This window comes from Ornithorhynchus anatinus, chromosome 14 (genome assembly GCF_004115215.2).
Source record: "Ornithorhynchus anatinus isolate Pmale09 chromosome 14, mOrnAna1.pri.v4, whole genome shotgun sequence".
Taxonomy (NCBI): domain Eukaryota; kingdom Metazoa; phylum Chordata; class Mammalia; order Monotremata; family Ornithorhynchidae; genus Ornithorhynchus; species Ornithorhynchus anatinus.
The window spans coordinates 44253109-44269201 of NC_041741.1; the positions used below are offsets into that span (position 1 = coordinate 44253109).

At 49.0% G+C, this 16093-nt stretch overlaps 1 protein-coding gene across 3 annotated transcripts in view; it reads left to right on the forward strand.

The window, feature by feature from the left end:
- Positions 1-2449: 2449 nt before the first annotated feature.
- The window catches only part of CYTH4 (cytohesin 4), a 29227-nt gene continuing 15583 nt past the window's right edge, over positions 2450-16093 (forward strand). For 2 of the 3 annotated variants that reach the window (XM_029078468.2, XM_029078470.1), the window contains exons 1-6: positions 2450-2573; positions 10145-10227; positions 11584-11648; positions 13383-13449; positions 14476-14594; positions 15010-15090. In XM_029078468.2, coding sequence (XP_028934301.1) covers positions 2555-2573; positions 10145-10227; positions 11584-11648; positions 13383-13449; positions 14476-14594; positions 15010-15090 — 434 coding nt within the window. In that variant the 5' untranslated portion in view covers positions 2450-2554. Of the gene's footprint in view, positions 2574-10141; positions 10228-11583; positions 11649-13382; positions 13450-14475; positions 14595-15009; positions 15091-16093 lie in introns of those variants that run through there. The other variant, XM_029078469.2, reaches the window with a different exon arrangement.

Sequence of the window (16093 nt, forward strand, 5' to 3'; positions counted from 1 at the left end):
CTGTTTGCCCCACGTGGGACAGGGACTGTGTCCAACCTGATTTGCTTGTATCCACCCCAATGCTTAGTACAGTGCCTGGCGCATGGTAAGCTTTAATAAATACCATGATTATTGATTGTAGAAGTATTGGGAGGAGGAGGAGGAAGATGAGAACGAAGAGGAGGACAAAGAAGAGAATGAGGAGTAATAGGAGGAGGAGGAGGAAGAAGAAGAAGAAAAGAAAAAGGAAAGTAGGAGGAGGAGGAATAGGAGGGGGAAGAAGAGGATAAGAAGAAAGGGAGGAAGAGGAGGACAAGGAGGAGAGAAAGAGGAGGAGGGGAGGAGTAATAATAGGAGGACAAGAACTCTCCCAAGGACTTAATACAGTGCTCTGAACACAGTAAGTGCTCAGTAAGTATGATTGATAGTAGCATTATCAGGAAGAGGAGGAGGACATAGTAAATCCTTAACAAATTCCATTTTAAAAAAAGAGGAAGAGGAGGAGGAAGAGTGGAAGAGGAGGAAGAGAAGAAGAATGGGGAGAAAGAGGAGAAGAAATAGCAATAGTGATAGTAATAGTGGTAATATTGGTAGGAGGAGGAGGAGAAAGAGGAGAAGGAGGAGGAGGATGAGTAATTAACCAATAAATCAATTGTCTTTTTGAAGCACTTTCTGTATACTAAGCACTTGGGAAAATACAATACAACAAAGTAGGCAGTGTGATCCCTGCCCACAAGGAATAGCAGCACTTGTTGACACTTACTGAGCACCCACTGGATGCTTTGCACTATGCTTGGGAAGTACAAAACAAAGATATGACATACGAGCGAATGAGCTCCCCTGGAGAGCGGATGTAGCGCAAGATTAACAAAGGACCCAGAGCAGAGCCTTGTGGGACAGCCACAGTTAAGATATGAGAAGAGGAAGAGGAGGTCATGAAGAAGTGATTGGTGAGGTAAGAGAACGAGGATAGTACCATGTCAGCAAAATTACTTAATTAATTATGGTACTTGTTAAGCACTTACTATGTGTCAAGCACTGTTTGAAGTGCTGGGGTAAATACAAATTAATCAGGTTGGTTACAGTCCCTGTCCCACCATGAAGCTCACTTTCTTAATCTCCATTTTACAGATGAGGTAATTGAGGCCCAGAGGAGTTAAGTGTCTTGCCCAAGGTCACCCAGCAGGCAAGTGGCAGAGCTGGAATTAGAACCCAGGTCCTTCTGACTCCCAGGCTGGGGCTCTCCACTAGGCCATGCTGCTTCTCTGCTAAGAGATATTAAGAGCATCTGAGCGTTTTATACCCTTCCCGGTTAAGGGTCCTCCTGAAGGCTCTCTGGACCCCCGTCCCTCCTCTTCCCTCTTAAGGGTCCTGAAGAAGTCTCTGCCATTCATTCTTCTCACACGAGATTTCCCAAACACCCTTTGCAGTCAGGTGCTAAGGTGAAGGTGGCACTGGGCTAGGGACTGAAGGGGTTGAAAAAAAAAATTCCCCAAAAAGCCAAACAGGGACCTGCTGGATTTGAAGGAGAAGGGAATCCAGGTCCTCAGATTCCCAGGCCTGTGCTTTTTCCATTTGGCCGTGCTGCTTCCTTATTATTAGTATTATTTTAATAGTATTTGTTAAGCAATTTCTATGTGCCAGACACTGTTCTAAGCATTGGGGTAGGTACAAGTTAATTAGGTCAGATCCAAGCCCTGTCCCTCATGGGGCTCACAATCTAAGTAGGAGGGAGAACAGGATTTCATACTCTATTTTCCACATATCCATCTTTCCTATTCTCCTCTCTTTAAATTATTTTGTGTCTCCCTCCCCTGGTAGATCATAAGCTCTTCGAGAGCGGCGATCTTGTTTTCTACCTCTATAATATTCGCTCCAGAGTGCTTGGAACAATGCTCTATACACAGTAGGAGCATGATGAATAATGACACTAATAATAGTAATAATGGTATTTTTTAAGCGTTTACTATGTGCGAGGCACTGTTCTAAGTGCTGGGGTGGATACAAGCAAATCAGGCTGGACACAGTATCTATGCCACACGAACGATTGATTGAGATGAGGAAACCAGGCCACAGGAGCGAGGTGGCAGAAGCAAGTTCACCTAGTCCGTTGGAATCAGTATTCCCAATCTTTCCTGGTCCAGCCTGCTGCCTTAATTACTAAGCCAAACCGGGAAGCCGGATTTAGTTGATAGCCATTTTGGGAGCTGGCCCTTGGGTGGGGAGGTGAGATGAGGCCGGACAGAGGGTTGGGGGAAGAACACTAGACAATCGTTTCCCTCAACACAGGATCTGCTTCCACGGTTTATCAAATGCCCTTTGTATTTCCTCTCCAGTGGCAAGAGAGTGCCCGGCAGACTAATTACTACTTCTTAACTTCCTCTTTCTCCAGTTTTTATAGCGTGGGGGTGGAGCCTTCTGCTTGGGGGCGAAGCATTACGCCCCACTCTGAAAAATATTCTCGAAGCATTAAGGGCTGATTACGCCGAGGGCTGGGTGGAGGCCGAGGGTTTCTGTGCGCGGCTGGGAGTGAGAAGCTGGCTGCTGCAGGGACCCCTCTCCCCCGGAAATCAAGATGAATTTCTACCATACAGGTAAGGCCTCAGGGCAAGACTACCCCGGATGGCCCTAGGGATGCTGAGAAGGCAGGGGAACCGAGGGACCCGGAGGGCCAAACCTGCTCAGGGTCAGTCCCGGGGTCAGTGCATTCTGTCAAATTGTGCTGCTTTCTCACTCGCCTGAGAGTCCCTCTAAGGGCCCTGGAGTCCAAGGCAAGAGAAAGGGGAGGGGAAGGTCTACAATGTTCTTGTTTTGTGTCATCTCAAACCGGCAAGGAGGAGGCACGGGAGGGTAGACTGGTGGCTGCCTGCCACTCTTATTGGCTTTAGCTACACCCTAGTATGGAGTTCAGCCCACAGGATATCTTTTCTTGCCCAGTTCAGAATTGCTTAGCCCATCAATCACTCGTTAATATTCCCTGAGCTCCTACTCTGAGTGGAGCACCGCATTAAATGCTTGAGAGGGTACAACAGAGCTAGCAGACACAATCCCTGCCCTCAAGCAGCTTAGAACAAGGAAATGTGAGGGGATTCTTTAGCAGATGGTCTTCTCCCTTGACTCCCCACATCCTGACAGGAAGCTTCCTCTGGACCCACGGAAAGGGTGTCAGGTCTCAAATCTTCCTACCCTAGCCCCCTTCCCCAGCCCCGGGAGACAAGGAAACAAGACCAGGGTGAGAGGAAGATTTGTATTTAAGGAATTGAAGGAGACTAGAGGGGGAATGAGTGTGGTGTGTGGTTTGTTGACTGTAAGCTCACTGTAGGCAAGTAATATGTCTGTTATATTGTTACATTATACTCTCCCAAGTGCTTAATATAGTGCTCTGCACACAGTAAGCGCTCAATAAATATGATTGACTGACCAACGGAAGTCTTCTGTCAGTCAATCAGTGGTATATAATAATAATAATGATGATGTTGGTATTTGTTAAGCACTTACTATGTGCAGAGCACTGTTCTAAGCGCTGGGGTAGATACAGGGTCATCAGGTTGTCCCACGTGAGGCTCACAGTTAATGCCCATTTTACAGATGAGGGAACTGAGGCACTGAGAAGTTAAGTGACTGTGAGCCCCTACTGTGTGCAGAGTACTTTACTAAGCACTTGAGAGAGTACATTGCAATAAAGTTTGTTGAGATAATAATAATAATATTGGTATTTGTTAAGCGCTTACTATGCGCACAGCACTGTTCTAAGCGCTGGGGTAGATACAGGGTAATCAGGTTGTCCCACATGAGGCTCACAGTCTTAATCCCCATTTTTACAGATCAGGTAACTGAGGCACAGAGAAGTTAAGTGACTTGCCCACAGTCACACAGCTGACAAGTGGCATAGCTGGGATTCGAACCCATGACCTCTGACTCCCAAGCCCGGGCTCTTTCCACTGAGCCATGCTGCTTCTCAATGATCCCTGGCTCACAGTCCAGCAGAGAGCCCCAAGGCCCCCAGCCCTGCTGACAGCAAGGCGAGAGGGCAGTACTGAGAGAGAGGCGATCAAAACAACTCAGAGGATCTGGAGATGACCTAAATGGAGAATAAGAGCCACAACCGGGGCACTTAAAAATAACACTGACCACACGGAGAGGTTAGCTCTGCTCTGGGGGTAAACAGTGTACCGAAGAAACCCCCAGAGGGAGCGTCACAGTCTGGGAAATGGGGCCACGGCAACGTCTCCCCCTCCTCATCCCACTGGCTCCAGGCCCCAACGTTTGGGTCTGTGAGGGACTAAAGAGATGACTAACCCACCATTTATTCATTCATTTATTCTTTCGATCGTATTTATTAAGCAGTTTCTATGTGCACAGCACTGCACTAACAGCTCGGGAAAGAACAATACAACAGTAAACAATGACAGTTTCTGCCCACTATGAGTTCACAGCTTAGAGGCAAGGAGACACACATCAATACAAATAAATAAAGTTACAGATACATACATAAGTGCTGTGGGGCTGGGAGTTGGGGGAGAGCAAAGGGAGCGAGTCAGGGCGACGAGGAAGGGAGTGGGAGATGAGGAAAAGTGGGACTTAGTCTGGGAAGGCCTCTTGGAGGAGATGTGCCTTCAATAGGCTTTGAAAGTGAGGGAGAGTAATTGTCTGTCGGATTTGAGGAGGGAGGGCATTCCAGGCCAGAGGCAGGGCGTGGGCCAGGGGTCGGCGGCGAGACAGACGAGATGGAGGCACAGTGAGAAGGTTAGCACCGGAGGAGCAAAGTAGGTGGACTGGGCTGTAATAGGAGAGAAGCAAGGTGAGATAGGAGGGAGCAAGGTGATGGAGTGCTTTGAAACCAAAGGTGAGGACTTTTTATTTGCTATGGAGGTGGAGAGGCAACCGCTGGAGATTTTTGAGGAGTCGGCTGACATATCCTGAACATTTTTATAGAAAGAAGATTCGGGCAGCATTGTGAAGTACGGACTGGAGTAGGGAGAGAGAGGAGGTTGGGAAGTCAGCAAGGAAGCTAAAGCAGTAGTCTAGGCAGGGTAGGATGAGTGATTGTATTAACACTAGCCCAGTCCCGCTCCTCTTGCTGATGTGCAAGTTACAACCCTCTCTGTTCCTCCTCCTGGCCCCTTCCTCTGCTCGCCTTGGGGCCCGTTCCCACTCTCAGAGCCCCCTCTCCACACCCTCTGCAATACCGCTGTGGCTTTGGAAAGAAGAAGTGGCTGCAGCTGTCCTGGAAACTCTCGGTTTAGATCTTGCACACTGAACAGCTTCTAAAAATATGGCAGGAAAGAGGAAGGAAAAAGGAAAAGGCTAAGGCAGCAGGAGAAGTTGTGGTGCCGGGGCTGGGATTCTTTTCCATCAGGCCCCTGGGCAGCCAGAGTCCGGGGCATGGCGGGGCAGGTCCACCCATGTCCTGGTCAGAGCACCCGAAGAGGTCAGATGAGAAGCAAATGTGGCCTAATGAAAAGAGCATGGACTTGGGAGTAAGAAGGACCTGGGCTCTAACTCTCGCACCTCCACTTGTCTGTGTGTGAACTTGGGTAAGTCACTTAATTTCTCTGGCCCTCAGTTACCTCATCTGTAAAATGAGGATTGAGACTGTGAGCCCTCTGTGGGAAAGGGACCGTGTCCAACTCAATTACCTTATATAATAATGTTGGTATTTGTTAAGCGTTTACTATGTGCAGAGCACTGTTCTAAGCACTGGGGTAGATACAGGGTAATCAAGTTGTCCCACGTGAGGCTCACAGTTAATCCCCATTTTACAGATGAGGTAACTGAGGCACAGAGAAGTTAAGTGACTTGCCTACAGTCACACAGCTGACAAGTGGCAGAGCCGGGAGTCGAACTCAAGACCTCTGACTCCGAAGCCCGGGGTCTTTCCACTGAGCCACGGTGCTTCTCCTTATATCTACACTATTCCTTATCTACCTTATCTACCTTATATCTACCCTAGCGTTTAGTACAGTGCCTGGCACATAGTAAGCGTTTAACAAATACCATAATTATTATTATTATTATCTCATCTGTAAAATGGGGATTAAGATTGTGAGCCTCATGCGGGACATGGACAGTGTCCAATCTGATCAGCTTGTGTCTACCCCAGTGCTTAGTACAGCACCTGGCACATAGTAAACACTTAACAAAGACCATAAAAAAAAAAAGATGATCCAGTCCACCCCATCAGATTCCAATTCACCAAGACCCCCAGACTGGTTCAGCAAAGTGGAGAGCTCGCTGCTAGGTTCTCTTCATTCATCTCAGGGGGAAACTCAGCTAAGCTTCAAGCTTTGACCACATCAGTCATAAGTCAATCATATTTATTGAGTGCATACTGTGAATAGCTCTGTACTATGTGCTTGGAAGAGTACAAATATAACAAGATATAGATGCATTTCCTGCCCACAACAAGCTTACAATTTAGAGGTGTGTGGATTTGACAGTACCAGCTAAAGCTGCAGCCTGAGGTCCAGAGGCAGAGGGATGGACTTTAGGGGCTCCTTCTCTTTCTGTGAGGATAAATGAAATCTGGGCATTTTGGATCAGTCAGTCAATCCCTCAGTAGTATTTACTGAGTACCTCTATGTGCAGAACACTGTATTAACCAGGTCTTTCTCTGCTAGACTGTAAGCTTTTTGAGAGCTGGGATATGTGCTCTCCCAAGTGTTTAGTACAGTGCTCTGCACAAGCTACTCAATAAATACCACTGATTAATCAACTGGCTAATTAGGTGACTAATTTGTCACTTTACAAAATCATTCATTCATTCAATCACATTTATTGAGTGCTTAGTGGGAGAGTACAATACAGTAATAAGCAGACACCTTTCCTGCCCACTACCAGTTTACAATTTATCATCTGTCAACTCTCTTCACTTGCTTCAATCGATCAGTGCTATTTATTGAGTGCTTGTTGTGTGCAGAGCACTGTATATGTGTTTGGGAGAGTAGAGTATAACTGCGTTGGTAGATAAATTCCCTGCCCACAGCGAGCTTATATTATAAAGGGGGACTTGCTGCTGTCAAATTTTCACTCTTGGCCCAACCCTACTCTCCCTTAATTAGCCCCACTCCCGTCCTCCGACTCACCCTGTTCCCACCTGCCTGAAATGTGCTCCCCCATCCAAATCCTCCAGATCACAGCTCCCCGAGCTTTAAAACCAAACTGAAATCACACCTCTGCCAAGGAGTGTTCCCCATTTAATTCACAAAAACCACAGCTCTTAAATCTATCAAGCACCCACCCTTAACACTTCTGCACTTTATTTAAAAATAATAATAATGTTGGTATTTGTTAAGCGCTTACTATGTGCAGAGCACTGTTCTAAGTGCTGGGTAGATACAGGGTAATCAGGTCATCCCACGTGAGGCTCACAGTTAATCCCCATTTTACAGATGAGGTCACTGAGGCACAGAGAAGTTAAGTGACTTGCCCACAGTCACACAGTTGACAAGTGGCAGAGCCGGGAGTCGATCCCGTGACTCTGACTCCGAAGCCCAGGCTCTTTCCACTGAGCCACGCTTCGGCCCTTATGTACATGTGCATATATGTTTGAGTACTTATTTGTAGATTTCTTTAATGAATTATTTTGCCATTTCATCCTGAACTAGTCACATGACTTCCCGCAATGACCTGGACTTTCCTCCTGTTCCACTATTCATAGGTCATTTTGCTCTGCCTCCCCCAATGGATTGGAAGCTCCTTGAGGGCAGAGAATGTGCATTTTGCTTCTGTCGTCTTCTCTCAAGTGCTTGGTACAGTGTGTAGCACTCAGTAGGCTCTCAGTGCATGCCACTGATTGATTGACTGAAGAAGAAGGTTCTGAGCTGGAGGGAAAGGGGGAGGGGGCACCGGAAGCTTGGGATGGGGTGGGACAGGTGGGCTATCACGAGTAGAAGGGGTTCCAGAACTGCCCAAACATACCCTCAGTCTGGTCCATGGGGACACCCACCCAGGCTGGCTCAGGGCACCTCTCTCTCCATTCCGTTCCCTTCCAAGGGCCTCCCTGGGTTGTGATGGTGGGGGTGGGTGGGGCAAAGGGGCGAGGGGGTGGGAACGACTCTCCTCTCTTCCAGACTCTCCCCCAGTTATCGCAGCCCTGCCTGCTGGGCTTCGGTTCCGGAAACCAGTCTTTTTCCTCCCAGGTCTTCCATTGCCTTGCTGGGTGACTCCGGGAGCTTCCTTGCCCCTCTCTGTTCCGCCCTGGGGCACCAGCAAGAACTAGATTCACTCTATGCTTTGAGTTTATTAAGGTCACATCTCCAAGAGGCCTTTCCTAATTAAGACATTTTCCCCCTCATTCTCTCCCTTCAGCTTTATCTATGCACTTGGATCCGTGCCCTATTTATATTAATGCCTGTTTACTTGTTTTGATGTGTGCATATAATTCTATTTATTTACATTGATGCTATTGATGCCTGTTTGCTTGTTTGAATGTCTATCTTCCACCTTCTAGACCGTGAGCCCTTTGTGGGCAGGGACTGTCTCTGTCTGTTGCTGAACTGTACTTTCCAAGCACTTACAAGTACAGTGCTCTGCACGCAGTAAGTGCTCAATAAATTGATTCAATAGTATTTATTGAGCGCTTACTATGTGCAGAGCACTGTACTAAGCGCTTGGAATGTACAAATCGGCAACAGATAGAGACAGTCCCTGCCCATTGATGGGCGTACAGTCTAATCGGGGGAGACAGACAAAAACGATAGCAAGAAATAGAATCGAGGGGATGAACAACTCATTAAAACAATAGCAATAAATAGAATCAAGGTGATGTACATCTAATTAACAAAATAAATAGGGTAATAAAAATATATACAATTGAGCGGACGAGCACAGTGCTGAGGGGAAGGGAGAGGGGGAGGAGCAGAGGGAAAGGGGGGAAAAGAGGGCTTAGCTGAGGGGAGGTGAAGGGGGAGTAGAGGGGGAGCAGAGGGAGCAGAGGGAAAAGGGGAAGCTCAGTGTGGGAAGGCCTCTTGGAGGAGGTGATCTCTAAGTAGGGCTTTGAGGAGGGGAAGAGAATGAGTTTGGCGGAGGTGAGGAGGGAGGGCATTCCAGGACAGCGGGAGGTCGTGGCCCGGGGGTCGACGGCGGGATAGGCGAGAACGGGGGACTGTGAGGAGGTGGGCGGCAGAGGAGCGGAGCATGCGGCGTGGGCAGTAGAGAGAGAAGGGAGGAGAGGTAGGAAGGGGCATGGTGATGGAGAGCCTTGAAGCCTAGAGTGAGAAGTTTCTGTTTCGTGCGGAGGTCGATAGGCAACCACTGGAGGTTTTTAAGAAGGGGAGTGACATGCCCAGAGCATTTCTGCAGGAAGATGAGCCGGGCAGCGAAATGAAGAATAGACTGGAGCCGGGAGAGACAGGAGGAAGGGAGATCAGAGAGAAGGCTGACACAATAATCCAGCCGGGATACCATGAGAGCCCGTACCAGTAAGCTAGCCGTTTGGTGGAGAGGAAAGGGCGGATCTTGGCGATATTATAAAGGTGAGACCGGCAGGTTTTGGTGACAGATTGGATGTGTGGGGTGAATGAGAGAGCCGAGTCAAAGATGAGTCAAAGGCTGCGGGCTTGAGAGACGGGAAGGATGGTCGTAGCATCCACGGTGATAGGGAAGTCAGGAAGAGGACAGGGCTTGGGAGGGAAGACAAGGAGCTCAGTTTTGGACAAGTTGAGTTTTAGGTGATGGGCAGACATCCAGGTAGAGATGTTTTGGAGGCAGGAGGAGATTCATTCAATACGATTGAATGAATGAATGAATGAATGAATGAATGAATGAATGAATGAATGAATGGTGTTCACCCCACCTTCAGCCCCACAACTCATGGATATATCCATTCATTCAATCATATTTGTTGAGTGATTACTGTGTGCCGAGAACTGTACGAAGCGCTTAGAATGTACAGTTCGGTAACAGATGGAGATAATCCCTGCCCAACAACGGGCTCACAGTCTAAAATTATTTATTCATATTATTGCCTGTCTCCCCCTCTAGACTGTAACTTCTTGTGGGCAGGGAACGTGTCTACCAACTCTGTTGTACTCTGCCAAGTGTTCAGTATAGTGTTCTGCACACAGTAAGTGCTCAATCAATACCACTGATTGAGCGCTTGGAGGAAAGAAATCCCAAATGGGTTGACGGCAGGATGACCATCGCTGCTCTGTCTGGTTTGCAGATCTAACCGACCTGAGCAAGATGGAAGAAGAGGAACTGGAGAGGATCAAGTGGCATCGGCAGCAGCTGATGGAAGATATTCAGGTTTGTCCCCTCTGCCCAGAATGATGCCCAGACAGACGTTCCCAGATCCATCGGGGGCATCTCTCCCACCCAGGGAACATCCAGGTCATTTCCAGGTCATTTCCCTTCTCTGTCCCCAGTGATGTAGAATTGGCTCTTGCCACTAGGCACTACCCGGAAGACTGGAAAGTGAACCAAACATCAAAAGTTTTCAGGTTCCTGAAGAAATTGGGATGACCTCCAAGGCCTTCAGGCCTTCACCAATAGCTTCACTGTGGCCAGGTATAGAGGGACAGAGCAGGGATTCTCCATGTTTCAGAGGGAAACTGAGGTCCCCACATCCACCATCTCAGGGGAATCCACCCTTTACTGCAGAAAAGCACCCAACCTTGCACCCTGCCACCCCTCCTTAGCAAGGTGGCTTAGTATAAAGAGCATGGGCTTAGGTGTCAGAGGACGTGGGTTCTAATCCCAGATCCGCCACTTGTCGGCTGTGTCACCTTGGTCAAGCCGCTTAACTTCTCTGTGCCTCAGTTACCTCATCTGTAAAATGGGGATTAAGACTGTGAGCTCCATGTGGGACAACCTGATTGCCTTCTAACCCGGCGCTTAGAACAGTGCTTCGCATATAGTAAGCGCTTAACAAATACCATTATTATTATTATTTACTTAGGGGATCAGCTGCAGGGGGTCCCCGCGGGCTCCCCACCTCCAGGATCCCCCGGGATCCACTGAAGGAGCTAGGATGAGACCTCAGCCCTCCGGCCCTACCTCGGCTAGAATGAGGTGCCTCGTTACCCACCTCTCATCCTGGGGGATAGAAGACTCCCCCTCACTTCCTGGCTCAGGCCCCACAAACAGGAAGCCGGGTGGCTGGAGACTGTTAACATTTTGGGTGATTCAGTCTGCCAGTTTAGGCGTGGTCCAAGGGAACCCCAGGGAGCCCCCAAAACCCACATCCTGAGGACTTGGGGGAGGGGAGGCAGCCTGCCAGTTCCTCACTCAGTGGAAAGACCCGTTTCAGAAAAGAAAGCTTCAGCTCCTAGCAGATGCCATGGCGGGTGAGTGGAGGGGTGTTTAGGACTTGTTACCGTTACGATCCTTCACCCATTCAATCTCCGCACTCTCCCCATCTCTCCCTTTCTCTGCATCTCTCCCCATCTTCCCATCTCTTCCCATCTCTCTCCCTCTCACCATCTTTCCCACCCCTCTCCATCTCTCCCTCTCTCTCCATTTCCTCTCTCTCCATCTCTTTCTCCCCATTTCTCTGTTTCTCTCTACCTCTCTCACCATCTCACTCACCATCTTTCTCTTTCTCGCTCTCTTTTACCCTCTCTCCTCTCTCTCTCCATTTCTGTGTGCTACTTTCTTCTACAGAAGCTAAAGGACGAGATTGCAGACGTGTTTGCACAAATAGACTGCTTTGAAGATGCGGAGGAGAGGTGAGGGCCAGTGGGGGAGGCAGGGGATGTGGGAGCAAAGGCAGAGAAACGGCTGACATTTAATGAAGCCCACAGAGGACTGGAATGAACACCAGACACGCCTGCTGCTCTGGGGGAGTCCGCCCTCCCGCCTCAGTGACCTGTGAAACCAGCTAGGGGATGAAGTGGGAAGTCCAGTGGAGGAAATCGGGGGCTGGGGCCTGAAAACCCAACACCTGGCTCAGCTGACCCAATGACCCCAGAGATCCTGTCTACCATCTCTGTTGTAGTGTATTCTCACAAGTGCTTCTTTTAAAAAAATGGTATTTATTAAGCACTCACTATATGCCAGGCACTGTTCTAGGCACTGGGGTTGATACAAACTAATCAGGTTGGACACAGTCCCTGTCCCACATGGGGCTCACAATCTTAATCCCCATTTTACAGATAGTAATAATGATCATCACTGTGGTATTTGTTCAGTGCTTACTATGTGCCAGGCATTGTACTAAGCACTGGAGTGGATACAAGCAAATTGGGTTGGACACAGTCCCTGTCCCACATGGGGCTCACAATCTTAATCCCCATTTTACAGATGAGGTAACTGAGACTCAGAGAAGTCAAGTGACCTGCCCAAGGTCACAGAGCAGAAATGTGGTAGAGCCGGGATTAGAACTCAGGTCCTTCTGACTCCCAGGCCTGTGCTCTATGCATTAAGCCATGCTGCTTCTCTATCTAAGTACAGTGCTCCTCACACAGTAAGTGTTCAATAAATATCACTGATTGATCCCATTTCCCCACCAACCCCTGGCCCCAGCACTTATATACTTTAATTCATTCATTCATTCAGTCGTATTTATTGAGTGCTGACTGTGTGTAAAGCACTGTACTAAGCACTTGGGAGAATACAATATATCAGCCACAATCCCTGCCCACAACAATCTATATACGTATGTAGGGAGGGATGTTAATAATAATAATAATAATAGCAATTATGGTATTTGTTAAGCACTTACTATGTGCCAGGCACTGTACTAAGCGCTGATGAATGAAGGTGCAAGTATGAGTGACGCAGAAGGGAGTGGGAGAAGAGGAGAGGAGGGCCCAGTCAGGGAAGGCTTCCTGGAGGAGATGTGCTTTCAATAAGGCTTTGAAATGGGGGAGAGCAATTATCTGTCTGATACGAGGGAGGATGTTCCAGGCCAGAGGTAGGATGTGGGTGAGAGGTCGGCGGCGAGATAGACGAGATGGAGATGCATACACACGTACAAGATACACACTTATAAGTGTTTAACAAATACCATTATTATTATTCATTCGGTCGTACTTATTGAGCGTTTACTGTGTGCTGAGCACTGTACTAAATGCTTGCAAAGTACAATTCAGCAATAGAGACAATCCCTGCCCACACCAAGCTTACAGTCTACTATTATTATACTCTGTTGCTTCCCCTACCTATAATTTATTTCAATGTTTATCCCCCCTGCTGGATTGTAAACTCCTTAAGTGAAGGATTAGGTCAATTTACTATAGTACTCTCCCTAGGGTTTAGTACAGTGCTACGCACAAAATGAGCACTCAATAAATGTCACTGATTGGTTGTCTCGTCTTCTAGACTGAAAACTCCTTGTGGGTAGGGAACGTGTCTACCGACGCTGTTATATTGTACTCGCCCAAGCGGTTAGTACAGGGCTCTTCACAGAGTAAGCATTCAATAAATATGATTGACTGATTCACTGATTCCTCTGCCTGCAGCCGGATGGCCCAGAAGGAGAAAGAGCTGTGTATCGGCCGGAAAAAATTCAACATGGACCCCATAAAGGTGGGTGGAGATGGAGAAAGGGGGGGTGGGGGGGCTTTTCCTCATGAACTCACCGGCTTTCCATCCTTGGGAGGAGGCGGGGAGACAGGCATTCCCAGGAGTTCCATCTTGCCCTCGCGCACCCGGTTCCTGACATCTTGGACATTTGAATCACCCCCAGTGCGTGCATCTCGACCCTCAGATTCCACTATGAGGCTTCCCGTTCAATCTGGTTTCATGTGCGTGCAAACCACCCCAAGAGCTGGGTTCTGGGGACGCCTGGGACCCAGGCCTCCAGCAGGCTCACAGGGCCCAGAGATAAGTGCTCCGGCGTAGATCCAACCCCCCCAGCTAGGCCAAGTCAGTTTCCGCTCAATATCGCTCGAATGCATCGTCTTGCCGACCACCTAGTCTGCAAGCTAGACAGTGAAAAGAAAAGGAAACCACAAGTTGAGAGATGCAAGCGATCCGCAGCTAGTGGAAGTTCAAGCTTGTGCTCCAGAAGCAGTGTTGCGTAGTGGATAGAGCTCAGACCTGGGAGTCAGAAGGATCTGAGTTCTAATCCCGACTCTGCCAGATGTCGTCTGGGTGACCTAGGGCAAGTCACTTTACTGTTCTGTGCCTCGGTTATCAAATCTGTAACATGGGGATTAAGACTGTTCTTCCCACATGGAACAGGGACTATGTCCGACCTCCCAACCTTGTATTTACCCCCGTGCTTAGTTCAGTGCCTGGCACATAGTAAGCTCTTAACAAATACCATATTTTTTTAAAAACAGCTCCAGTAGGAAGCCCAGGTGTGGGGACCCCTGCCCCCACTCAGTCCAAGTCTGGACCCTGGATTTGGAGATTGAGAACTGATTTAGAAAAGAAGAAAAGAGAGAGGAAGGCCACAGTGTCCAAAAGAGAAATGACTGCAATGTGGAGTCCAATCTCTGACCTGCTCACTGAACTTCTCTGACCATCTTGAAGCTGCTTCCCCACTCTCAACCCTCACTAGCACCCCGCTCCGCTCCTGACCTGTGTCTCTTCCTCTTGCTCCTCCAGGGAATCCAGTACCTGATAGACCACAAGCTGCTCTCTTCCAAAATGGAGGACATCGCTGAGTTCCTCTACAAGGGAGAGGGGCTGAACAAGACGGCCATTGGCGACTACCTGGGGGAGAGGTGAGGGGGCGTGCCCCGAGGGGGTGGGATCTGAGAAGGTCCAGCCCCGCTTGGGGCTGGGGACAATGAGGGTTTAGCAGAGCAAGGAGCAATGGGTGGTGAGGAGGAGGGAAGTTGCCCTGGGGGTCAGGACTCCTGGATTTATTCTAAGCACTTCCCCTAATTAGGTCACAGCTTGCTGGGTGAATCCTCCATCTCAGTTTTCCCTTTTTCCTACCTCACCTGAGCTCCAGGTGGATGGGTGGAGTCAGGGAGGACCAGGGGTTTTTGCATTCAAAAGGAAATTGGACGGGCCCAAAGTGGCGACCTTCGAGCCAGGGAGACCAGGGAGGGTTTGGGCGGCCAGTTAGGGGACAGGCTTCATGGAGACCCAGTGATCACCAATCGCTCCCCACTTCTTCCTCCCCATCTCCAGGGACCCTCTGAACCTACAGGTCCTCCAGGCCTTCGTGGAACTCCACCAGTTCTCCAACCTGAACCTGGTGCAGGCTCTCAGGTGGGGCGGCCGGGTGACGAGTAGGGAGTTGGGGGGGGGGGGGCAGCAGACGGTGGGCAAGGGGTGGGCCGTGGTCAGAGGGTGGGCAGCGGGTGGGGTCTCCAGCACACGCTTAGGGACCACAACGGGTTCATTCATTCATTCAATCGTATTTATTGAGCGCTTACTGTGTGCGAAGCACTGTACTAAACACTCTGTACCCAGGGCGACTGGTTGGCCCACCCCAGCAGGAATCCCAGACCATGCCCTTGCGCGGAGCCCGGGCTGGAGTGGGCAGGGTCAGTGCCCCGGCCAGGAGGGAACCTGATGCTTTCCAGCTCTCCTGTGGGTAGTATTTGGCACTTGGCCCTTTGTTCAACCCTCCCTCAGCCTCACAGCTCTTATGTCCATATCCATCATTTATTTATATTAATGTCTGTCTGCCCCTCTAGACTGGAGCTCGCTGTAGGTAGGGAACATACCTGCCAACTCTGTTATAGTGCACTTACCTATATATCTGCAATTTATTTATATAAATGTTTTTCTCCGTCTCTAGACTATGAGCTCATTGTGGGCAAGGAACTTATCTACCAACTCTGTTATACTGTATTCTCCCAACCGGTCGGTCACTCAGTCGTATTTATTGAATGCTTACTGTGTTCAGAGCACTGTGCTAAGTACTTGGGAGAGTACAATATACTTGGGAGTGTACAATACACCAATGTAACAGACACGTTCCCTGCGCGCAGCGAGTACAGTGCTGTGCCTGCCGTAAGCACTCAATATATACGGTTCATCGATTGATCGATTGATTGATTGGAGAAGGGGGAGAGGGTTTGTAGTGCCGCCATGGGATCCCTTCATGCTGGGAGCCAATTCTCCATCAGCACCATCACCAATTGTATTTAGTGAGCACCCACTGTGGGAAGAGCACTGAACTCAGCATTTGGCAGAGCACAATAAAGATGTGGTCTAGTGGAAAGAACACCAGACTGGGAGGCAGAAACCTGAGTGCCAATCTCCG